A 27,504-nucleotide genomic window follows, 5' to 3' on the forward strand; every position below is an offset into this window, starting at 1 on the left:
ACTAATTTGAACTTACCATTCTCGTAAAGAAGAGGACCCAACTTATGATGAATGTAATAATCTTGGTGTGATGCAACCACAGTGGCTTTTCTCTCTATTGTTTGGCTTGCACTTGTTGCACAAAACTCTTGTGTATATCCTATTGTGATTTCACTATTCTCCTGCCTCTTTTTGTTGGAGCCTTTGCCTTTATACTCTGTTTTTGAGTGCAAAGTTGTGGGATGGTGCTTGTGTTCAACTTCACTTGGAGTTGTCTCTGCTTTAAACTGCTTCTCCCTTGTTAATACTCCTCCTGTTCATTCCCTCCTTCAATCTGCATTGAAACACACACAAGGAAGAAAAAACTCAAATCTTCTTGGAAAAAAAAAAGAATTTGCTTCAATACCCAAAAGAGAAAAGGAGTAAAGGAGGAAAAAAGCATCTGCTGCACATGGAATAGCCTCTCCATTGCAGGTTATTTTGGGTTAAACAAACATCCTAATTGTAAAATTTTATTGAAAATTCTGGTATCTAATGTAGTTCTTCAATTTGTTTGTTGTTTGATTTTATTTAGAAATTATTTGTTTGGTAAAATAGTCTTATATGTTGCATTGTAACAGGTAAGGATGACAGACTTTTTACACTGAAGATTCACCATGGAGGTGAATTTGTTAATGTACCAGAAAGGATTTATTTGGGAGGTTTTGTTGTTTATATTGACAAGTGTGATCCACATATATGGTCATTGCAAACCTTAAACTTGATTGGAACAACAAAATTAGGCTACAATAATATTCTTGGTTGGCACTTCAAACTACCTATGACGGACATTGGTGCTGGTTATATTCAATGTTTGACTGATGTTGATTGTGATCTAATGGTAAACACTCTTCCAGCTAACAGAGTTGCTGAAGTATACATTACACAAGCTGATAATGTGTTAAAATTACAGAGTCAAGTTAGCTCCAATGCTAATAACGTTTGTGAGGATAATGGGGTGCAAACAGATTTGGGTGCGCTTAAAGTTAGAGAAGATAATCATATTTCCAGATCTACAAAGATAACTATTAACTTAGACGACTTTGAATTGGAAAGAGCAGAATGTAGTGGGGATGAGAATAATGATATTGACCAAGAATTGGAGCATTTTGAAAATATGAATGAAAGTGAAGAAGAGTTGAATTGTTTGGAGAAGGATTCAGACAGTGAATGGCTTGGAATATGGGATAACACTGGAAAAGAAAAGGCAACTGTGCAACGGAAAGGGAAAGAAAGAATTAAACGAAAGGAGGATGAAAACAAAAATCTAACAGGGAGTGGTGAAGTTGGTGCAACAAAGAGTAGAAAAGGGAAGGAAAAAAAGAAAGATAAATTGATGGAAGAAACTAAGGGTACCAATTTTGCAGGGTTATTATTGGAGGACTCAAGTTCAGAAGCTAAGGATGATAACATCTCTTCTAAAAATGATGAATCGGATGACATGGGGAATATTAATGGTGATGATGATCAGGTTGAAAATGTTGCATTTAGGGCAGATATAGAGATGGCTAATCCAGAATTTATATTGGGAATGACATTCATCAATGCAACAGAATTTAGAGCTGCTTTGAGAGCTTACTCTGTTAAAAACAATAGAAACATTTCCTTTAAAAAGAATGAGTCTGGTAAAATTTCTGCAAAATGTTCTGATGGATGTCCATGGCGTATATATGCCTCTAGAAAGGCACCAGATGACCCTACCATCGAGATAAAAACTTTGGTTGGGAAACATTCTGATGATTGTTTGTTTGTTTATGCCAATAAACATGTCAAATCTAGGATGATTGCCAAAACATACCTACATTATTTAAGAAAACATCCAGATGAATCAGTAGGTGATTTTATGGAGAAAATACATGAAAAGATGAATGTTGAAATCTCAGTTAGTCAAGTCTATAGAGTAAAGAGAATAGCTAAAGAGATGATCGAAGGTCACTACAAAGAACAATATGCAAAATTAGAGGACTACTGCGCAGAACTCAAGAAAAAGAATCCAGGATCAACTGTATTGTTAGAAACAATACCCAAAGCTTGGAGGGCTTAACCTAATTTCAACGATATCAGGGTAGAAGGCGGGAAGAGTTTTACTTCATCTAATCTCCTAATAAAATAAATAAATTGAAGTATTAAAAGATATATTATTTGTATTCCTATTTTGCCCTCATGGGAAATTTATAAAAAAGGTGAATTTATTGTTTTGCAAGGAAATAAAGAGATTGAGGTTTAAATCATAAAAAAAAAATAGGATAGGGTGCAAGTTGAAAAAAAGAGCACACATTAAGGGTGCAAAATGCCACGGACTCGCGTAATTCTAATAATTCTCTTCCTTTCATACAGTTTGTGGTGTTTATCTTTTTCTTACTTGAATGAAGAAAAGACAATCGGACAAAACTTCCATTTTCGGTCTTTGCTAACAATGTTTTATTGAGATTTCAAAACCAAATGCATATACAAACACACCCATGCATGCCTCTTGGGCATGGGGCAATTTTCGAAATCTAATCAGAATAATTTATTGGCTTATAATAGTAACAGTAATAATGAAATCAGTATAATAGTAATAAGACAGTTGAAAAAGAATTAAATCAGTATAAAAGTAACAAGACAACTGAATATAGGATGTTATTTGCTGAAGTGAATCTTTAGTATCTCTTTTTTATCACCCTGTTTTTTCTACATTTAAATATTTGAAATGGTGTGGCCCTGTGGTGGGTGCAAGAGAAGCAATGGTGCTAACATTGAAGTGATCTTAATCTGCTCATTAATCTAAAAGAGAAACACTCTGTGTTGTGTCTAAGAGCAAATAACGAGTTAGAAGATTTACGAATTTCTCCTGGCAAAAGTAGATCTGCAGCAACTATGATTTGAATTACCGGTGATCGGAAATTCTCACGAAACGGATGAATTCCCCTCTGCCATAGCCTAAATATCCTCTAGAAGATGCAAAGCATATTCTCTTTGCAAATCATAGCAGTCGTATTATGATGGAAAATCTATTTCTTCCAATATTCATAATGGTATAATTATACGTTACAGGTATGGTTTAGAAGGAGGACAAGCTAATGGGCTAATGAGCTAATTAGCATCTTTTATGAATAGATTCGACCCAGTAGTTATGTCCAACATCATGGAATTCCCAAAAAGAAGGAGATGCATTGAATTCACATCATATGTTTGGAATTTTTACAAATTATTTGTCTTTCCTTATTATGCACTTTAAGCTGTGACTAGACTTTTTTATCTTACATAGAGGACAGGACTTTGACCTGTCTGCTTCTCCCCTCAAGCAGAGCTTTCATTGTTCTCACAAAGAGAAACATTTTTTTTTAATGGAGGACATGGTGACGTGGACAGTATTGTAGTCATTCTCTTTGCAACGAATGACTCGTTGTCGTTATATACATAGATGGTGTACGTTTTATTTACAAAGAACAGGTTATTTCTAAGATAATCACAGTTAAAAATCTCTATTATGCGTATTAATTGATAGCTTGATAAACATATATATTCACTAACTTGCTATAATAGGTTCAACTATACTTATATAGCTAGTGAAAAAACTCTCAGTATAACTTAAATCCTTATCAGACAACTAGACTTGTAGTTCTTTTGCTTTAGGTTCAACAAAAGTAGTATCATTGTACTTCCTACCTTTATGATGGTTGTGTTTGTTGTTAGTGGCAGATCTAAAGTATAACCTATGAGTTTACAGGAATCAGTACTTTTTGTCTAAATTTTGTATATGTATTATTAATTTATTAAATATTTATATGTATTTGACTCTGAACCCAGTAAGTATTACAGTAACTCGCTATTTCTGTAAAAACTCATTAATTTCAATTCCTGGATCTGTTTTTATTTGTGAGTCGCATTTAATTAATTTCAGAGCATCTTGCAACTATATATTGAAGTCAAGAGGGTCAAGTTAAAAGGGCCCCTTATCTGCATGTCATGTCAATTATTGACCTGAAGAAAACCATATTATTATCACATTTTTCTTTTCTTGTAAATTATTTATGTCATGGTTGCTTTTTACTATATATAGGAGGAGTCTTCATATTCTAGAGAACCATACATATATAAATAGCCTGAAAATTTATAGGCTGAGATTTTATCATTTGCTTACAGTTTATTTATCAACCAGCCATGAAGGACATTGTGGTGAGAGTGCACACTGGATCTGCTGAAGTTTTAAAGGAAAAGAAAGTAAGTGTTCCTCCAAAGAGAGGCCAAATTAAGGTTAAGATAGTTAAGTGTTTTGTGAAGTTTGTAGAGAATATTTTGTTTAGGAGATAATTTAAGCCTTGTTTTTTCTGGCTCGCTCGTATTAGTCTATGCTTTATACATGTAGTCATTTTCCAGTTTCTTTAATCTTTTGATATGCTACATTAGTGGTTATTTGTCCAGTTAAAGAGAGCCTATATATGTGAATGATAATGTTATCATTGAAGCCATAGACAAATTGAACATTCCAGAAGCTTCTATAGAGGTTGACGCCTGGGTACGACAATTAAAGTTGCTTCCGCTATAATTCAAAGGTCATCAGTGAAAATGTCTAAATGCGCTCTCTCTCTCTCCTTATTCGGGTTCATGCTTCTTGGAGTTATTTTTTTATAATCATATTGTATTCAAAATTTACTGATCAAACTGATTCAGATTCGTGTCACTTGAAGACATTATGTAAACGTTGTCACTTGAAGCCGTTATGTAAACGTTTTTATTGTAAACTAAGTCTCACATGGTGATAATAAATTTTTGTCTCTCTTTCAAATTCTTCACCAAGGATGGTAACTCGTATTCTTGTACATTTTTGTTGTCATTTTTATATTCAAGTACACAAGTCCTTAATTATCATCTCAGACGACAGGATATACACATGATTTTTCGTCAATGGTATCGATATTTAAATACGTAAAAACGAACAAACCACCATAACAACATCAAATTTAATGAAAACACAAGTATTACTATGACTCTCCTATACGAGTTTTATTTTCTGAAATATATCATAATAGTCTAAATAAAAATAGTACTAAATACTTCTGTGTCTTCAGGAACGCGCCATTGCGGTTTTGGACTAGTTTTTCTCAAGAAAATTATGTATATGGATTTAATTTTTGTGTCCATTGACATCAAATTATGAGAAAAAGAAAACAAGAATGAGAGAGGTAGTTCTGTTTCCACTATATATGTTTGCGGCCACTAATTCAGAAGCCATAATTACCAAACGCATAATTGGTTAACTCTATAAGATTTTATGTCAAATTTCATTGAATTTTGAACTTGTTGATATTCTTCTATGGTATAGATTTTATGTTAAGATTAATGAAAAAGTTAGGGAAACAAAATAGATAAAGAAGGAAGTGGAAGAGAGCAACTATAAACAAGTTGAAACAAACTAAAACATAAAACGTCATGTTATATATAAATAGAAAAATAAAATTACTTTAAAAGTAACAAATGAAGATAAAATACATATACTTTTGGAAAAGCATTAAGAAAAAAGAGAAACTCAGCCATAGATTCTCTTCGGGTTCACTACTCAAAGTGGATTTGATTCGATTTTCAGTTTCGTGCAATTTTTGGAATTTGGTTGAACATCCCTACTCAGGAGTATTAGCCAATCTGGTACATCAATAAGTGTTATCAACAGAGTCGTCTTTGTTAGGGAGCGTCTTAATTATTACATCGATGTGAGACTCTCCACTGCGACTTTAAATTTAGTCGGGTTTCAATACAAATACCGGCCGGAAAACCAAAAAATAAGCAAATTAGTGCTCTCAATCTTGTCAAATTTGCTAAGCAAAAAAGACAAAAACAACAAAAAGAAAACATCATGTTTCTGTGGTTCTATTATTGGATTGGAATGTATGTCAGTGCTTTTATGATTTCTTGTGGAAAAAAGTAGCTGAAAAATGTCATTATGTGTGTGGGTGACCCCTTATAATGTTTTGAAGTTAAGCTAGAGAGAATGAATTTTCTGATTACACCTCTGTCATTTGTGTAAGTGACAAATGACAAATCTAATTGTCCTTCAGGCAAAGTAACTTACTTTTTCCCTTTGGATAGATGCAACACATTATTACTACATTTGTTTTCTGGAATAAGGTTGTTCCTCCCTTATTATTACGAACCAAATATTTGTTGAGTCTGCCAATAAATTTTCATATTGAAAGTTGATAAGAGAAAAAATATATATGTATATATCAGGTGTGGAGTATTTTTAATTGTGTGAAGTTTTTAGGAAAAATAGTGTGAGATTAGCCCAACACTTTTGATATTTACTACCACCAAAATCGACATGTTTCTTTTCTTTTTGCGCCTTTAGACTACAGATATATAAAGGCAGCAAATCAACGAGTTTCACACCATCGTTTCATTAGGCTTGTTTCTTAGCTCTTAATTTGTGCGTGCCACAATAAGAGCACACAGTATTTGTGCACAAAATTTTCATCCTTTTATTCGCCGAACCTGATTCTTACCAATTTGTTAGATTAAATTAGACCAGAGACACTATTAATATAGTGAAATATTATCTTATTTGAACCAAATTCGCATAATTTCTTTAAAAGACATTGCATCTTAAGAGGTCTCTATCGTATATGTAACTTTTTTCCAATCAAATTTTAATGTGCGATTTTGTCAACACATCCAACTAACTTTAACAAGTTAGGCACATCCAACTAACTTTAACAAGTCAGGCTTTCTTTGGATTTCAGTAGAACAATAAAATGACTTGCGAGAAGACAAAAAGTACACGGAAAGAGAGAAATCAAAAGAGAATGATTTAAGAATCGTTTGTGTCCTAAACTACACTTAGGAGTATCAAAAGTATTTGTGCACAAATCTTGGATATCTTCAAGACCTACTTTACGACTTTGAATATGATAATATACTAAAATATTTCAACAATAATTTGAAAATTCTTCTTTTGAAGGTCATTGAAATAAAATAAATAAGAACAGAGGTCCTAATGTGTCGGAAATTAAGAAGAAATAATTTAAATTACAAAAGTAGCGAGATTGATTCTAAAGTTCTTAATCTTTTCTCAATTAGAAGGAAATCAGAGCGATTTAGCACATAATATCTAAGAGGACAAAAGAAAATGGCAAAATTGTAGCAGATTTCGTTTTTATTCTCTCCGGTCCCAAATATTAATTAGTAGTTTCAGCAAATTTAATTTATTTGAAAATATTGACATTTTAAAAGAATAAGAAGTCATTTATTACTTTTTCTAGATATTTTCGTACCATTTCAATTATTGGATTATTTTTGCTAAGTGAGACGTTTAAGCAAAGACAGATCCAAGATTTGAAGTTTAAATGTTCTCATTCTGAAGTTTATCATAGCAGGATTTTTCAACAAATATAGATAATTTGGATAAAAGTTATCAGATTTTGTCAAGCCGCATTTCCCATACTAGCTCCGTCCCTACGTTTAAGGAGAGATGACGAGTAGTTTAGACCAGTGCTCTTACTATTAAGTAGGCGTTTGGATATGCGGTTTGAAATCATGGTTTGAAACCATGAGATGAAATCATCGTTTGAACATGCATTTCATCTCATGGTTTCAAACCCCAAATCATCCAAAAAGGTATGATTTGGGATTTGAAACCATGGTTTCAAAAATTTTAAATATAAAATTTAACCCATAAGTTTATATTTTGTAAAAAAAGACCCATAAGTTGGTAGATATTTTTAACAATTACTCCCACCAACCATTTACTAACCTCATTAACTTCTACTAACGTTATTTATGTCCGTACCATGTGGTTGGATTATATTAAAGAGTAGTTACGTTACTATTCATGTTAAATTTTCCTTTTTATTGAACTAAAATTGATGTTGTATTTTTTAAAAAGGTCTTCTAGTAGCGTATTAATTTTGCTATCAACTATGACTTGCTCATTTGTAAGATTGTATAAGAATTGAGAAAGTTTTGATAGTTTTTACAACTTGTGGGGTTTTTATGTCTATAAGAGAAAATACAACTTAAGATATCCAAATTGAATGTCCAAACATGGTTTCAAACCATCAATTAATCAAACTACTAGAAGGTCTTTCTAAAAAACACAACATCAATTAATCAAACTTTAGTTCAATAAAAACGAAAATTTAACATGAATAGTAATGTAATTACTCTTTAATATAATCCTCCCACATAAATTAAAGGTTGGTAGACATAAATAAAGGTTGGTGGAAGTTAATGAGATTGGTAAATGATTGATGGGGGTAATTGTTAAAAATATCTACAAACTTATGGGTCTTTTTTTACAAAATATAAACTTATGGGTTAAATTTTATATTTAAAAAAGTTGAAAATATGGTTTCAAACTCCAAATCATGTCTTTTTGGATGATTTGGAGTTTGAAACCATGATTTGAAAACATGAGTGAAAACGCATGTCCAAACGTTGGTTTGGCGTGGTTTGAAAACGCATGGCCAAACACCTACTAATTCTGCTAAATGTCTTTCTTAATGAACATTTAAATATTATAAAAGGCAGATTATATTGACGGAGGTAACCATTACTAAAGAAGGAGATGAAAGTGATGGATAAGTTATTGAACAAAAACTGGCAGACCAAAAAACTACTCACTAACTTCCGCATTTTGCCAAAGCCAACTATAAATTTTGATAGTCATTCGGGGGACAAAAATTACTATGCATGTCTCCCTAGTGTATTTAATTATAGACTTTGCAAGCTTTTGGTGAAAAACATGTTAATTACGTCAACATATCAAATAGGGAGAGATGAAGGCTCGCTTGCTTTAAAATAAAATGTCTTACTTAATTGCTGGCAATTCTAAAATAACAAGACGAGTGAATGAAAGATGTAAACAGTAACGAATGTTATTTTCATAAAGAGACAAACTCCGACACAAATGTTCCCTTTATCACTACATAGAATATAGTGGATTCTATAATCATTGTTAAAAAGAACTTACTACTCAAACATTAAAGTCATCAAACTGTCGGCAACATTTGATCTGGTCTATGATCCTCGTAGATATTCATTTTTGGTTTTTTCACCAGAACTTGAAAGAAGTAAAAATCAGAGACAACTGTTACTGATATTATCCAACCTTGTCTTGTCGTTGATCCTTTTCTGCTGTGCACCTAACACGCCCAAGTTTTAGGTGATGGAAAATTCAAGTCTGTTGGTCTAACCCTTTTATAAATTTATTTTTAGTTTTATAATGTTGTATTTATTTTTACGCATAAGATAGTTGAAAATAATATACAAGAGATCTTTACGAGACTATTTACTTTTATTCAAATTGTAAAAGAGTATGTCATTTATTTTCTTGTCCCGTAACAATAGCCTCAAAACGTCTCTCATCCCATTAATACTTACTAGGAGTAATACTACTCTCTATTCCACCTTGTGATGTGTTATCTCATTACTGAGAGTATAAAAGAGTTTAACGGGTTATTATTATGATTTTCATATTACCATATTAGATTCGATAGAGATTTTACCTGTTATTATCAGTAAAAGATTTCTAAATTCTTAGTGCACGAAACATAAACGTGTTATCGAAAAGTGTTGGAACTTCTCTGCAATTTGAGAAACATCGAAATATCTGTGTTTGACGACAATTGCCTCAATTTTACATATAGCTTTTTTTGGAGAAAAAACTTCAACAAAGTACAAACTCTGAATACCAGTGCTGGGATCCTAACAGAGACGGAAAAACAGTTATGTGATTGCTTTTCATATGCTTAAATTTTTGGTGAGTAAAGTTACCAAATATTATGTTGGTGGAAGGGAACAAGTACCTAGTGAAATAAGCGAGCTGCGCGCAAGATTTGCCCATAGGATGGTAACTGGTAAACCGAGAATAACCCTAGCCATTCAGTGCTCTATGTTAAACTCAAACACTAATTATAGGCCAAAAACAGTCAATTGCACAACACTGAATATTGACCAAAGCAGTACATACTAGACCAGGTGCAAGGAGGACTAAGAAGGGATGCTGTTACTGATGGACTGATGCTACCTCTATAGACCAAAAACCCAAATCATGGAAGATGTAACGGAAATATACACCTGGAATTAAACCACAATGGTATAAAGAGGCGGAGAGGGAAAAAAGGTGGAAAAGCGAAGGCACGGGACAGTTTTTTATCAGCTACTGTAAAATTAAAAATTGTCTCAATTACTTCCTGGAGCATGTTTGCAGACGATAGAGAGCACGACAACTATAATGGCCCTCAAGAATCTTGAATATTATTATTGAGGGGCGGGGAGAAGGCAACCCATGCTTCCAAGCTAAATAATAGTAGTAGTTGTAGTAAAAGTAAATTAGTAAAAGTAAAGTGAAAATGATAGCTCTCTTTGTGGCAGCAAAACAACCAGAGAAGTTCAATTCATCACAAAATTCCGGAAGCAACAAGTCACAACTCATCGAACTGAGGGTAAAGACTAGTAACATAGAAGACCAATTATTAAGGACACAGATAGCTTACATATCATCTCATTCCATTTACATGCCAACATAATTCTGTATCACGTAGGCATGAAAGAGCATGCACCGAGAGGTATATCGTGTGCATATACTTTGGGACCTAGGTCAAGCGCGACTACCAGGTTCATTGATTTGTAACAACGTTTTTGAAAGGCTAGCTTCCAGTTCATTTAACTCATCCACATCAAAGTCATCATCATCGTCATCAAAATTGTCATCCACTTCGTCATTATGAGGAGCCTTACCACCATCGTGAATATTCTAGGCCGACGTCGAGGAGCTTGCCTCATTTTTAGCAGAATCCTTATTCTCCTGCAAGCAACTAACAGCACTGCACAAGAAATGCACATGGCAACAGCCACCTTTTTTTTTTTTTTAAAGCAAGCAAAAACACATGGCATCGATATCATGCTTCAATTTTTTTTTATAACCATGATGTCCGGGCCACCTTGCCGGCACCTCGACTAATTCCGCGAGATACCTGCTACCTCCCACCAACAATCGATACCTGCCAGCAAGACTTAGATAGATGGGAAGAAATCACCTGGCATTTTTGTGTCTGCTTGACTTGAACCTTTACCTCACGCCTCCCACTAGGTCACACCCTTGGGTGGATCAGTACCATGCTTCGTCAAATGGCACCAGGGGATTACTGGTTACTTGGCATAGCTTCTTGGGCAAAGGTGCAAATATACCCCTCAACTTTGCGATTTAGAGCAGATATACCTTCATCATTCTGAAGTTTATCATAGTAGGATTTTTCAACAAATATAGATGATTTGGATCAAAGTTATCAGAGTTTGTCAAGCCGTACTTCCCATACTAGCTCCGTCCCTACGTTTAAGGAGAGCTGACGAGTAGTTTAGACCAGTAATCTTATCATTAAATCTGCTAAATGTCTTTCTTCATGAACATTTAAATATTATAAGAGGCAGATAATATTGACGGAAAGCAACCATTACTAAAGAAGGAGATGAAAGTGATGGATAAGTTATTGAACAAAAAATGGCAGACCAAAAAATGGCTCACTAACTTCCATATTTTGCCAAAGCCAACTATAAATTTTGATAGTCATTCAGGGGACAAAAATTATTATGCATGTCTCCCTAGTGTATTTAATCATAGACTTTACAAACTTTTGGTAAAAAAACATGTTAATTACGTCAACATATCAAATAGGGAGAGATGAAGGCTCGCTTGCTTTAAAATAAAATGTCTTACTTAATTGCTGGCAATTCTAAAATAACAAGACGAGTGAATGAAAGATGTAAACAGTAACGAATGTTATTTTCATGGAGAGACAAAAATGTTCCCTTATCACTACATAGAATATAGTGGATTTACATTTCAATAAAACATAGAACAAACAATATTCATTGTTAAAAAGAACTTACCACTCAAACATTAAAGTCATCAAACTGTTGGCAACATTTGGTCTGGTCTCTGATCCTCGTAGATATTCATTTTTGGTTTTTTACCAGAAATTGAAAGGAGCAAAAATCGGGGACAACTGTTACTGATATTATCCAACCTTGTCTTGTCGTTGATCCTTTTCTGTTGTGCACTTAACACACCCAAGTTTTAGGTGATGGAAAATTCAAGTCCATTGGTCTTGTAACCCTTTTATAAATTTGTTTTTAATTTTATAATTTTGTACTTATTTTTACGCATAAGATATTTGAAAATAATATACAAGAGATCTTTACGAGATTATTTACTTTTATTCAAATTGTAAAAGAGTATATCACTTATTTTCTTGTCCCGTAACCAGTGGCGAATCCAGAATTTTAAAAGGATAGGTTCACCACTGCTTAGATTTTTTTTTTTTTTTTTTTTTAAAAAAAAAGAGGCAAAAGTGCATTTAGTCAGGTTTGAGATCCCGCAACCTTAAGGGATCAAACCCAACACTTAGCCAGTGCTCCACTTAGTCTTGCTTGACCATGTGTTCCTTCAGTTAATGTTAGATATATTTTAAGAATTATATACATGATATATCGAGTTTGATCGTGTGACCATGGATTCACGTGATCCATTTTTAACACATAAATTCGGCCCTGCCCGTAACAATAGCCTTAAAATGTCTCTCATCCCATTAATACTCACTAGGAGTAATACTATCTCTCTTCCACATTGTGATGTGTTATCTCATTACCGAGAGTATAAAAGAGTTACACGGATTATAATTATGATTTTCATATTACCATATTAGATAGAGATTTTACCTGTTACTGTAAGTAAAAGATTTCTAAATTCTTAGTGCATGAAACATAAACATGTTATCGGAAAGTGTTGGAACTTCTCAACAATTTGAGAAACATCGAAATATCTGTGTTTGACGACAATTGCCTCAATTTTACATATAGCTTTTTTTGGAGAAAAAACTTCAATAAAGTACAAACTCTGAAGACCAGGGCTGAGATCCTACCAAAGACGGAAAAACAATTATGTGATTGCTTCTCATATGCTTAAATTTTGGTGAGCAAAGTTACCGAATATTATGTTAGTGGAAGGGAGCAAGTACCTAGTGAAATAAGCGAGCTGCACACAAGATTTGCACATAGGATGGTAACTGGTAAACCAGGAATAACCCTAGCTATTCAGTGCTCTATGTCAAAACTGAAACACTAATTATAGGCCAAAAACAGTCGATTGCACAATACTGGATATTGACCAAAGCAGTACATACTAGACCAGGTGCAAGGAGGACTAAGAAGGGATGCTGCTACTGATGGACTGATGCTACCTCTGTATACCAAAAACCCAAATCATGGAAGATGTAACGGAAATATACACCTGGAATTAAACCACAATGGTATAAAGAAGCGGAGAGGGAAAAAAGGTGGAAAAGCGAAGGCACGGGACAGTTTTTTATCAGCTACTGTAAAATTAAAAATTGTCTCAATTACTTCCTGGAGCATGTTTGCAGACGATAGAGAGCACGACAACTATAATGGCCCTCAAGAATCTTGAATATCATTATTGAGGGGCGGGGAGAAGGCAACCCATGCTTCCAAGCGAAATAATAGTAGTTGTAGTAAAAGTAAAGTACAAATGATAGCTCTCTTTGTGGCAGTAAAACAACCAGAGAAGTTCAATTCATCACAAAATTCCGGAAGCAACAAGTCACAACTCATCGAACTGAGGGTAAAGCCTAATAACATAGAAGATCAATTATTAAGGACACGGATAGGTTACATATCATCTCATTCCATTTACATGCCAACATGATTCTGTATCACGTAGACATGAAAGAGCATGCACCGAGAGGTATATTACTTTGGGACCTAGGTCAAGCGCGACTACCAGGTTCATTGATTTGTAACGACGTTTTTGAAAGGCTTGCTTCCAGTTCATTTAACTCATCCACATCAAAGTCATCGTCATCGTCATCAAAATTGTCATCCACTTCGTCATTATGAGGAGCCTTACCACCATCGTGAATATTCTGGGCCGACGTCGAGGAGCTTGCCTCATTTTTAGCAGAATCCTTATTCTCCTGCAAAGGAAATGTAATCTTCTTAGAAAAGAATATGCAGGCGCTTTTGCAAGCAACTAACAGCACTACACAAGAATGCACATGGCAACAGCCACTTTATTTTTTTTGTTAAAGCAAGCAAAAACACATGGCATAGATATCATGCTTCAATTTTTCTGATAACCATGGTGTCCGGGCCACCTTGCCGGCACCTCAACTAATTCCACGAGATACCTGCTACCACCCACCAACAACCGGTACCTGCCAGCAAGACTTAGATAGATGGGAAGAAATCACCTGGCATTTTTGTCTCTGCTGGGATTTGAACCTGTTACCTCACGGTTCTGCTCCCACTTCATTGACCACACCCTTGGGTGAATCAGTACCATGCTTCGTCAAATGTCCAGACCAGGGCATTACTGATTACTCCGCATAGCTTCTTGGGCAAAGGTGCAAATATACCCCTCAACTTTGCGATTTAGAGCAGATATACTCCCGTTAAAAAAAGTGTATATATACCCTTGCCGTTACAAAATGGTGCAAATATACCCCTGCCCTTAGACAAATAGTATATACCCTTTTCGATAACGTGATACTTTTTTAAAATCATTTAGCTTATTTTTTAATTAAAAAAATGCAATGTGGCTTTACAAAAAAGTCTACCCATTTTGTTTTTAGTAGACATTTTTCTAACGCCACATGGTAAATTTTTTTCTAGTGGGTGGGTCTGGTTCGGTTAAAAAAATATCTCCTTTGCTTTAAAAAAAAATAAGTCTAAAAATTTTTTAAACGAACCAGACCAAAAAAATTTACCATGTGGCGTTAGAAAAATATGTCAAAAAAAAATGGGTAGACTTTTTTTTAAAAGCCACGTGGTTATTTTTTTAATTAAAAAATAAACTAAATGATTTTAAAAAAAAACCGTTAGCATATTTGCACCATTTTGTAACGGCAAGGGTATTTTTACACCACTTTTATAATGGGGGTATATCTGCTCTAAATAGAAAAGTTGAGGGGTACATTTGCACCTTTTCCCTAGCTTCTTTATTTTTCACTCACAACGGAAAAACACTGCAACTACCCATAAGTACACACACTTAGATTATCAATTCTCTTTCTAATAATGCTTACACTGCCATAGACCAACCACCACCACATATTGCACACTTTTGTGTCTACTTTCCAAAGTCATTACTAGATTACAGACACCATACTTTGGCAGTTCAGCCCTAGCACGCGAAAATTACCTCTTTTGATGATCAACAAAATATGTGGTTAAGTAAATGATTTCAAGTAGATGCTTTAGTCTTTCATTTTGTTCTGCATATTTAGAAGATTTGTCATCTGCTAGTTCTACCAAATCTGCGCATTGTCTACCAAGGCAGGTAAAAGTAGAGGGAACAAAACTTTTGATGCAAGACCTCGAACCTTTGCCTAGTACAACCTATCGTTTAGCTCCAAATATTAAATTATGAAAATCTTGCTCAGGTTTTATAGAAGCATAGTTTTAAAAAGTTGAGCAAAAGGGTGAAGCTTGTATATCAAGCTTACAGATTGAAACAAGAAAATCACAAGCACCTCCTAAAAGAGCATGTGACGAAACAGTACTAGAAAGTGAATCTGACTAAGACTTCCTCCCGAGTTAGATGAGAAATCAATGAAGAAACTCATCATGATGAAGACTTCTAGAAGCATCTGAATCAAATTAAATCTTTGATCAGATTGGAACTGTTTAATCTAACAATGCACATATTGCAAAAGTCAACTGAACATTATGTGATGTCTTTTGTGGTCTCTTATTCTTTGTTTTCTTACCCCTACACACACGGTAATTGCTCAGTCCCCGATATTTTACCCTACCTTAGGTGGTTATGCAATACTGTAGTCTGTGACAGTAACCAGTTGACAACGGAAAGTCTTGAATGCTAAAAATAGTCGAACAAAGGATGTACAAAAGCAGAATTTTTTTTTATCATAAAATACTCACCTTCGGGGGTTCACCAGACTCTTCTTCCCTTTCATACATGTCATAGGCCCCGATATCATCCACAAACCAGCTAGCGTCCGACATGAACAGCTCACGACCACTGCGAGAAAGAGAGCATAGGATTTCCCAATAAGTTTATGCATCCACTGAAAGAGCTTTTCCCAACTGATGAGTACATATTGTTGAGTAAAGAGGAAAAAGGAGTGCAAAGAATGATACCTCATGCGATCATTCTTAGCTCTATCTGCCCTCTGCTTGGCCAAATTGGCCTCTTTTTCATCCATCTTCCTTTTTTTCCATTCCATAAATAACTCAGTGGTCAAAGGAGTTGAAGCAGTCAATTTTGCACGCTGCAGGCAGAGCAGAAAACATGTACAGTAGTTCCATTAATAAACATGTTTATAAAAGTTCTGATGGCTGTCAATAGCTGGAAATATGAATAATCAGATAGCACGGTCACCTGTTCATCAATTTCTTCTTCAATAGGCATCTTGTCAGATTCCTCCTGTAACAAAGCTTTCATTTGTGACTTTAGAATATACCCAGGAGGAAGTGCATGCCTGTAATGGCATTCTTTACCATTTGGACAGGCCCAAAACCAACCGTACTGCTTCTTCTCCACAGCGTCCAAAAAGTATTTACATACCTGCATATAAGCCAAATCATAAGCTTGATTTCTGAAACAAACACTCCATTCCAATTTGTTTGGCAGTATTTGATTCGGGTGTTTTAAGAAAAAAATAAGACTTTAGACACATACGCTAAATATGCATAAAACACCAAAAGTACCCTGGTTTCCTATCCAGTGCAGACAACAGCAGTAAGCAGATAATGAGCATTATAAAGATTCAATAGTTTCTGGATATAAAAGGTGCCAATCTTTTCCTCAGGATGGACTCGTAAGGAAAGAGTGCCAGACAATCTGGGATAGAGTAGTAATTTGTTGCTACAATACAACTTTTCAAGAGACAAATAAAGATTAAAATGAAAGCATACTAATACACCTCCAAATGAGGAAATATGGTCATAGTTACAACGTCCAACCAATAATTACATACCATTTTGCTCCATGCAATGGAAAATCAAAGTAATCATGACACTTAAATGAAGTGCTAGCTCCGTAATATTTCTTTCCCAACTCTCAGTGTCCACAGATACGTAAACAATATTGCATGCATTCTGCACAACCAAGCTTTCTAGGTCATCCTATTTTCACATGTTCGAAACTCAGGGGAGCATGGACCTGTCCCTCTCCCTTGCTCCCACTTGGGTTTCACGTTTGGCAAGGTTCAAAACGATGATGTGCGCTCAATACACACATCCCACGGTGCATCCTTCCCATTGAACAAAAGCCCTGGGACCTCTCTTTTTATCAATAGAGGGTACTTTTACCAACTCCAGCGATAAGAAAATGTTGTGGAGTATGTCCAGTTTTTTTATCTGCAAGTAAAAGTATGTACAGTCTAGCAAACATTACATGTGTAATGTGCTCAAAAAATCAATCATGGCTTCTACATTATTAATTGAAGCCATGTTGACCACAAGTAAGAAGATACACCAATATTTAACTATAATTACAGATTCTTTTCGCTCCCAAAAGGTCTTGCACTTCTTTCTTTCCATATGGACCACCCAGATAGCTACTGGGATGAGTTCCAGACCTATCCTATGCCAGCATTGCAAAAAATCAAGGGTAGACTTGGGCATAACCAGGACACCCCCAAAATGATGAAGAAAACGTTCCAAACTCCAGCTGTAAAGTTGCAATGGATGCATAGGTGGCTGGTATGTTCTATCTGATTTTCGCAGGGAACACATCTACTGCAGATGATTATTTTTTTGATGACTCTACTGCAGATGATTCTGTTGGCCAGCGCATAACTAACCCCGAGGTTTTAAAAGTCTATCTATCACAAAACTTATAAAAAATAGAGGAGTTTAACCTGACATCCAGTCATTTTCTCCAGTGTTTTTACCCATCTTGATTTCTGTGTATACTACACTTTGTCATCCATATTCTTGAGATTTTGATACACTATCACTAACAACGGCTTGATGTCCAAAGGCTAACCAGAAACTCATGGAATCAATCAACCAAGCCTCAACCGTCAATTACCAGAAAATCATGGATTAGATCATATGGGGTTCCAATTTTTTATAAATATATGACGAGCCCTGTGTATTGGCTGTCACTGAATCTGATTGCAATTTTCTGTCTTCTCTTTCCTAAACATGCAGAAGCTTCTGACCAAAGGATAGTATAGTGCATGAACTGGTACCAGTTCCTTTTTTGGATCAGTAAAAAATAATATTTCTTTTGAAACGAGCAGCACTAAAAAGACTGCTCTGTGGTCTCCTTCGTATTACTACTAAGTTATGAAAAAAAAATTATAGTTTCTAATGTTTTAGTGAGTATTTTGCTGTTCTGTGGATATTTTTTTTTTTTTTTTTGAAACTGGTAATGTTGTTCTGTGGATGATCTTGGGATATCACAATAGTGATATCTAGTTTGGAGGCTTTGTACCATTTCAATGGTTTAGTTTTTTATTGTGATCATGCATAGTATGCTGATTACAACAAATTCACTGTTGCTTTCTGCGAGTGGCGGCTGACCAACTTCTAGGAAGTCGCTGAAAAGTCATAAACCTGTAGCAGAAAGCATCAAAATCCAACAAAAAGATGCCTGGCAAAACAAAAGTGTGGAAGAGGCTTTCTTAATTGGAAAACAACTATGAGAGAGACCTTCTTCAGTATGTTACTACCATTTGTCTATGTGCCGGGCACGCTGATTACTCATTATTAGCTACTTTTGTCATCCATATCTTTCACCCTTTTACTTTACAGATTTTAGCAATTAATTTGAAATAAATATCATCAAGAAAGGTCATTAGGAGCAAAGTCTGCAGATTCTGTAAGTTCTATGATTCGTGCCAAGTTATTGCAAACTAGTCTATAAGACTATGCAATTATAGCCTCTTGTGACTCCTGGAAGATAAATATTTTACCAAGAAGGATTTCATTCTATACAAATAAACCATAACTAAAGTTTCAAGTATCAGTGGAAAGTAAATGAGGAGACTACATAACCATTTAGAAGATCATATGCAATGAATTTTATCCTGAAAAACGCTACTATATTGGTAAACGGATGCTGAATGATTGAAAGAGAGTCCGATCGACAAGTTCAGAATTATCCATGAATATGACTTTCAAGGTTGGACCAGAGCAGTACAAGGTATATTATGGAAAAGGACAATGCTTACAATGTCAGTTGGTTTGTTCTTGTTATACTCCTGACTTTTTGATGCCACAACCTTCTCCAATGTCTCTTGATCCCAATCGTCCATTGTTTCCTTTCCATCTTCATTTAGACAAGAGATGCCAGTTAATAAACACTATAATCATTGTAAAATATTATCACGTGGCAAAAGAAAAGTTTATGCAAAATGTTAAATGTTAATGTGTTGCTTAACCACCTTCATCACGCTTATCGCTGAAAATATCGATCTTCTCTCCTTTTCGCTGAACATTCAGATCGTGAGAGAACTTGCACTTAAAACCCTTAGCACATTGCCCCGCCTTAAAGAACTCACATAAGATGGATTTTGGATCGACACCTGAACACAAATTCCCAACATTTTTAATTATATATGTATGATATTTTTGCAGCAGCATTTCACATGAAAAATTGAAATAAGATCAAACCTTTAAAGCAAGAGAGAGTTTGTAGTAGGTTTTTCAATACAAACTACTACAGATAAGAGAATGATAATCAACTATAAACAATAAAAAGAAGGGTCTCTTGAAATAAATTGACAAGCTAATATTAAGCTATGTTTGGATATCCCATAATAAAATTACAAAGTTTATCAGCTCCAACAAACTGGCAAAACCCAGTTTGATATAGGAGAACGTAGGTAATTGGCATGAAGTCTTCCCGCACAACATTCTCAATTGTGCAATCTAACAAAGCCACGGTGACTCTTTAATATTGGCAACAATACACACCAATCATAAAATATTGACACACACAGAAACAAGACAATGCAGAAATCAGTCACAAGAAGAAGAATACCAAGAGGCACTTTAGGCTGGTTAATAGCGACTTTGAACAATTCGTTAAGCTCTCTCTCTCTGGCTTTCTCTTCTTCCTTCTTTTTCTGTGACAAAATTAAAGCTTAAATGTCAATATATACACAAAAGACCACATAAAAATAATACAACAACAGGATCAGCTATATGATCCTCTTATTCATACCATCCATTTGGACGTGAAATAGTCACACATGTCAGTGTTTTGTATTCATCCTGCCCTGTTTGGGCTTAAAAACATAGAAAAATACTATCGTACTACAACAACACTGTCTCAAACTCAATCTAATTAGACTAGGATTTATATGAATCCACTAACCTATTTCGGTTCGAGAACAACAACAACAACAACAACAACCCAGTGAAATCCCACAACGTGGGGTCTGGGGAGGGTAGAGTGTACGCAGACCTTACTCCTACCAAGGTAGGATGGCTGTTTCCGAGAGACCCTCGACTCAATAAAAACATAACAAGAGGTCAGATACGGCTAAGAGATTCAAAGCGATATGGAAATGAAGTAACGCAAGCGACACAGATAACATAGAATAATCAAAGCACAGGAAATAACAGATAATAGCATAATAGCATAAATTAGAGCACAAGAAATTATACTACGATAATGCGACTATTAATAAGGCAGGGTAATGAGACTATCTACTAGCCTTCTACCCTAATATGGGTCCTCCAAACCCTCCTATCTAAGGTCATGTCCTCGGTAAGCTGTAACTGCGCCATGTCGTGTCTAATTACCTCTCCCCAATACTTCTTTGGCCTACCCCTACCTCGTCTGAAACCATCCATGGCCAACCTCTCACACCTCCGCACTGGGGCATCCGTGTCTCTCCTCTTCACATGCCCAAACCATCTCAATCTCGCTTCTCGCTTCTCGCATCTTGTCTTCCACCGAGGCCACTCCCACCTTGTCCCGAATATCCTCATTCCTAATCCTGTCACTCCTGGTGTGGCCACACATCCATCTCAACATTCTCATCTCAGCAACTTTCATCTTTTGAACGTGAGAAACCTTAACTGGCCAACACTCCGCCCCATACAACATAGTCGGTCTAACCACCACTTTGTAGAACTTTCCCTTAAGTTGTGGTGGCACCTTCTTGTCACATAGCACTCCGGAAGCAAGCCTCCATTTCATCCACCCTGCCCCAATACGATGTGTGACATCATCGTCAATCTCCCCGCTGCCTTGCATAATAGACCCAAGATACTTGAAACTACTTTTCTTCTGGATGACTTGGGTACCAAGCCTCACTTCCAAGCCGGCCTCCTGAGGTGCTTCACTAAACTTACACTCTAAGTACTCTGTCTTGGTCCTACTCAGCTTAAACCCTTTAGACTCCAGAGTTTGTCTCCAATCCTCCAGCTTAGCGTTAACTCCGCTACGAGTCTCATCGATCAGGACTATGTCATCCGCGAAAAGCATACACCATGGCACCTCACCTTGAATTTGCCGCGTCAATCCATCCATCACCAAGGCAAATAAGAACGGACTAAGAGCTGATCCTTGATGCAACCCCATCACAACTGGAAAGTGCTCTGAGTCTCCTCCTACTGTCCTTACCCTGGTTTTGGCTCCCTCATACATGTCCTTGATCACCCTAATGTACGCCACAGGTACACCTTTAGCCTCCAAGCATCTCCATAGGATTTCTCTTGGGACTTTGTCGTAAGCCTTTTCTAGGTCAATGAATACCATGTGTAAGTCCCTTTTCCTCTCCCTATACTGCTCCACCAGTCTCCTCACAAGATGGATGGCTTCTGTAGTTGAGCGTCCCGGCATGAATCCGAACTGATTCTCTGAAATAGACACGCCTTTCCTCACCCTCATCTCCACCACCCTTTCCCACACTTTCATAGTATGGCTTAGTAGCTTGATACCTCTATAGTTGTTGCAACTCTGGATATCTCCCTTGTTCTTGTATAGAGGGACCATTACACTCGACCTCCATTCTTCAGGCATCATTGCCGTCTTAAAGATGACATTAAACAACCTAGTCAGCCACTCCAAACCTGTCGGGCCCGCACTCTTCCAAAATTCCCCAGGAATCTCGTCAGGTCCGGTCGCTCTTCCCCTGCGCATCCTACGAACAGCACCCTTAACCTCCTCAACCTTAATACTCCTGCAATACCCAAAATCTTGACGCCTTCCAGTATGTTCTAGATCTCCCAACACAATGTCTCTGTCCCCTTCTTCATTTAAGAGTTTGGAGAAGTATGACTGCCATCTCCGTCTAATGAGTCTCCTCTACCAATACTTTGCCATGCTCGTCCTTGATGCACTTCACTTGAACCACATCACGTGCCTTTCTCTCCCTCGCCTTGGCTAGCTTGAACAATTTTTGATCCCCTCCTTTCTCTTCTAGTTCAGCATAAAGGCGTTCAAAAGCTGCCGTTTTTGCCGTCGAAACCGCCAACTTCGCCTCCTTCCTCGCCATCTTATAAAGTTCCCTATTCGTCCACTGCTCCACCTCATCCTTGCTTTCTATCAACTTCGCATACGCCACCTTCTTTGCTTCCACCTTCCCTTGAACTTCTCCATTCCACCACCAGTCCCCTCGATGCTGGCCACGACTACCTGTCGAGACCCCCAACACTTCCCTTGCTACCGCCCTAATGCAACTAGCCGTCCTATCCCACATACTTGTCGCATCCCCACTGCTATCCCAGGCGCCCATAACCTTCAATTTCTCTCCCATCTCCACGGCACTAGTCGTGGTCAAACTCCCCCATCTGATCCTAGGTCGGTCATCCACGACCCTCTTCTTCCTCGGCATCTTGATCCCTAGATCCATCACCAAGAGCTTATGTCGGGTTGTAAGATAGTCGCTCGGAATGACCTTACAGTCTTTGCACAGACCTTTATCGTCCTTCCTAAGGAGTTATTTCGGTTCGAGAAAGATCACACAAAAAGAATACAACGCATTATATGTCAATCCCAAGCTAGTCGGTCGGAGACATATCCTCTCTGTCAGTTATATACATACAGCAACAACACACACGAGAATAATACAACAATTACTCCTCAAACTCAAGCTAGTTTAGGTCAGCTATATGCATCTTGTCTATGTATCGGAAAAGTCACACAAAAATAATAACACAACTACCCTCAAATCAAAAAGCTAATTGGAGTCAGCTACATGAATCCACCTGCCCTATCTCGGTTCGAGAAAGATCACACAAAGAATACAGAAAACTAAGTATCAATTGCAAACAAGTCGGTCGGCTACATCAGTCCTCTCTGTCAGTTATATAGATACAGCAACAACTCAACACGAGAATAATACAACAATTACTCCTCAAACTCAAGCTAGTTCTGGTTAGCTCTATGCATCATGTATATCTATAGGAAAAATCACACACAAATAATAAAACAAAATTATGTGCCAATCAAAACTAGTCAGTCGGCTAGATCAGTCCTCTCCGTCAGTTATATAAATACAACAACAACTCATACAATAAGAACACAAAAATTACACCTCTAACTCAGGCTAGTTGAAGTCAGCTACATGCATCCTGTATATCTATTGGAAAAATCCCACACAAATAATACAACAAAACTATGTGCTAATCCAAACTAGCCAGCTAGATCAGTCCTCCCTGTCAGTTACATACATGCAGAAACAATTCACACGAGAATAATACAACAGTTACGCCTCAAACTCAAGCTAGTTGATTGAGTCAGCTATATGCCCCCTGTATATCTATCGAAAAAATCACACAAAAATAATACTCCCTTTGTCCTGATTTATGTGACATTTTTCGCTTATCAAGAGTAAATGACTAATTTTCAAAGCTAAATTGGATTAGATCAACTCAATATTTTAAAATTAAAATTTCGATATTCAAAAACTCTATCAAAAGTTTCAATAAAAAGATGCAATTCTTCTCATGTCAATATGATGAAAAAGACATATTAAATTATTGGTCAAGGTTTGAATCCCGAAAAACGAAGAATGTCACATAAATTGGGATAGATGGAATAACACAACTACACTCAAATCAAGAGGCTAATTGGAGTCAGCAACATGAATCCCCGATACTCTTCAGTTTAAAACATTCACAGAAATAAAAAACATAAAGACAAAAAAAAAAAAAAAAAAAAAAAGACCGAACCTTGGCATCAAGTTTCTTAGGGTCAGGTTTAGGCTGAATATTTTGCTGTAAGGACTGGAAATATTTCTGGACATTCTCCGACTTGTTCTTATTTTTGAGACCAAATGTTTTGTCTTCAACTACCTTTTGCTTCTTTGCTACACCGGCTTTAGATTGCTTTACCCTCTTTTATGTCTTAAGATACAATCTCCTCATTAAATATTTCTCTATTGAAGTGTTTGTATTTTTTAGGAACAATTACTTTCTTTTTGAAAATGTCTTCAAGAAAAATTACTTTTAAGGATAATATGGGAAAAAATAACTAATTTTGTCTTGAATTTCTAAAATGACAAATAATTTGAGACAACTATTCTTAAAAATCACGATAATTTGAGACGGAAGGGAGTACAACACAACTATATGTCGATCCCAAACTAATTGGTCGGCTACATCAGTCCTCTCTGTCAGTTATATACATACAGCAACAACTCACACGAGAATAATACAACAAATTACACCTCAAACTCAAGCTAATTAAGGTCAGCCATGTGCCTCCTGTATATCTATTGTTAAAATCATACAAAAACATTAACCCAACTACTCTCAAATCAAAGAACTAATTCGAATCAACTACATAAATCCTCAATACTCCATTTCAGTTCGAAAAAAGAAAAAAAAAAAAACCTTGGCATCAAGTTTCTTAGGGTCAGGTTTAGGCAGAACATTTTGCTGTAGTAACTGAACATATTTCTGGACATTCTTCGACTTATTCTTATTCTTAAGTCCAAATGTCTTGTCTTCGACTACCTTTTGCTTCTTTGATACTTCGACATCCGTTTTTGTTTAACCCATTTAGACCCCGACCATATCCTATCCAACCCGCCCATTTGACACTCCTAGTTATATAAATACAGCAACAACTCACACAATAATTACACCTCAAACTCAACCTAGTTGAAATCAGCTATATGCATCCTATATAGCTCTCTTTAAAATCACACAAAAATAATAACACAACTACCATCAAATCAAAAGGCTAGATACTCTATTTAAGTCCAAAAATAAATCACAAAAAAAACAAATTACCTTGGCATCAAGTTTCTAAACATTTTTCGGCTTGTTCTTATTTTTGAGACCAAATATTTTGTCTTTGACAACCTTCTGCTTCTTTGCTACATTGGCTTTAGATTGCTTTTAGGCTAATATTTTTTGCTTACGTACCGAACACAAGAAAATAACTCAGAAACCCACTTATTTTCCTATATAAAACAGTTTCCTTCATACCAAACACACCCTATAAGTATCCAAACTATTCAGTTGGCTACATCAGTCGTCTCTGTCAATTATATACATACAGCAAGAACTCACACAATAATAACACAACTCACCTCACATCAAAAAATCTAATTTCAGTTCAAAAAATTCACAAAAAAAAAATTAAAAAAAAAAATCAAACCTTGGCATCAAGTTTCTTAGGATCAGGTTTAGGCTGAACATTTTGCTGTAGTGACTGAACATATTTCTGGACATTCTTAGACTTGTTCTTATTTTTGAGACCGAATGTTTTGTCTTCGACAACCTTTTGCTTCTTTGCTACATCGGCTTTAGATTGCTTAGGCGGCATCTTTTATTCTCATCCAAACAAACCCTAAATCAATTCAATAGATTCGTCGGAAAAATCGGGTTTTTCCGGCGGCTCGAAACCCTAGGTGGATTAAATTAGATGTGTGACCGGAGGCGGAGATTGGGTTGAAGGTGTTTTAGGGAAATTTGGTAAGCTTAAAATAGCAAATTCTTACAATTTTTTGTGAAATGACGGTTGGGTCCTAGTTTATTTTGGGGGATGCAGTATAGTCACTGAGAAAATATGTTTTCTGATATGAAGTCCTTTTTTCTTTCTTAAATTTTCTATAATTTAGCATTTAGGACGTTCATAGGCCACCATGTTTTTAGTAGTATAAGTACAAGGATTAACATTCAGGTACCTCAACTATTATAAAATTGTGTTGTTTAATGTTTTCTAACATACAGTCACATGTTACCAATAATTTAAATGGAAAAAAAGTCATTATTTTTGTCTCTACTAAAATTTGAAAATCTCTAAGATTTAAATTCACTTAATTGACTACTACATCACACCTTGAATGCGACATGAATTTTTTTAATTGTTAAATACTATCTTAATTTTTTAAATCTAAATTAAATTTTTTATTGGGTTGATCAAATAGTTTGGTCTTTATTCTTGTATGTCTATCGGAAAAAATCAAACAAAAATATAGAAGTTCTTGATCCTTAGGTGGGTCAAATGAAATAAAGACTGAACTATCTAATTAGTCCGATGAAACATTTTCAGTGTACCTCTGTGACAATACTCGAATTTTCAAAAAGCGATGGCTCAATTTTATTATCTCCAAAAAACACCCACACAATGTACATGCCTCAAAAAGAAAATGTGTATTCATGAGTAGCAGTGGGATAAGCCTCGGGAGCCTTCACGTTTAATAATCATTTCCACCTTAACATTGCTAGCTAAGCTTTGAACATCTGATATCATTCTAGCTAAGCTTTGAACATCTGATATCATTCTTAGATTAATTATTTTGGACAGTTCTCCAATACCATGTATTGATGGTGGTCTTTCATTAAAAACAATAAATGAATAGAGACTAATTCTCAGTATTCAAAGTGAGTTGTTAATCTGTGGTGCCTCTGTTCGATGTAATAGTTTATTAGGAGTAATATTTTATAATGTATCTTTCTCTCAAAAAAGAAGAAGTTAGTTGTTAGTTAGTGTTTAATAAAAAAATTACATGAGTATAGGAAGGAATGAAGTCTTGTCCAAGCTAAGTATCGTTCATGTAGAAAGGATATCGGAGTTAACTACACTACATATTAAGATGGGAGAGGAAGGCCATTGAGATTGCATATTGCTCATAGGCGCTTGACCTAAAATGATTTTGGTTTATGGTTACCTTATTCGATCCTCCAATCTGAAATATAGGCTCATATATTTGGTTCGCATAAAATACATACCTCTTACCTAACTTATTACTTGTATACACTCCAACAATCATCGTATTTTCATTGTTCAAATATTTATTCATCTTCTTAAAATTTAAGAGTCGCATGATATATGATTTTTGAAGATTATATCATATTCTCGATCGTCAAATACTCTTTTAGTATACATACTGGATTAGAAGACCGTTGATAACACGTCGTGATTGGTTACTCTATTGTCCTTGTGGTAACCCGGGATATCATAGTTACTTCTATTTTTTTTTAATCACATGAGTTATAATCATTAATACAAACATACATTATTATATGCAATATATATTTTTGAGTGTGTGA

General features: G+C 35.7%; 1 protein-coding gene across 1 annotated transcript; it reads right to left on the reverse strand.

The window, feature by feature from the left end:
* Positions 1–13,497: 13,497 nt before the first annotated feature.
* LOC132630115 (zinc finger CCCH domain-containing protein 11-like) lies at positions 13,498–25,945 on the reverse strand. The gene is made up of 8 exons (XM_060345658.1): positions 25,607–25,945; positions 20,027–20,111; positions 19,428–19,568; positions 19,215–19,312; positions 16,412–16,597; positions 16,171–16,301; positions 15,952–16,051; positions 13,498–13,985 (listed from the first exon to the last, which is right to left on the reverse strand). The coding sequence occupies exons 1-8, from the start codon at positions 25,772–25,774 to the stop codon at positions 13,779–13,781; spliced, it is 1,116 nt and encodes a 371-aa protein (XP_060201641.1). The 5' UTR covers positions 25,775–25,945; the 3' UTR covers positions 13,498–13,778.
* Positions 25,946–27,504: the final 1,559 nt, after the last annotated feature.

Source organism: Lycium barbarum, chromosome 3, assembly GCF_019175385.1.
Source record: "Lycium barbarum isolate Lr01 chromosome 3, ASM1917538v2, whole genome shotgun sequence".
Classification (NCBI taxonomy): domain Eukaryota; kingdom Viridiplantae; phylum Streptophyta; class Magnoliopsida; order Solanales; family Solanaceae; genus Lycium; species Lycium barbarum.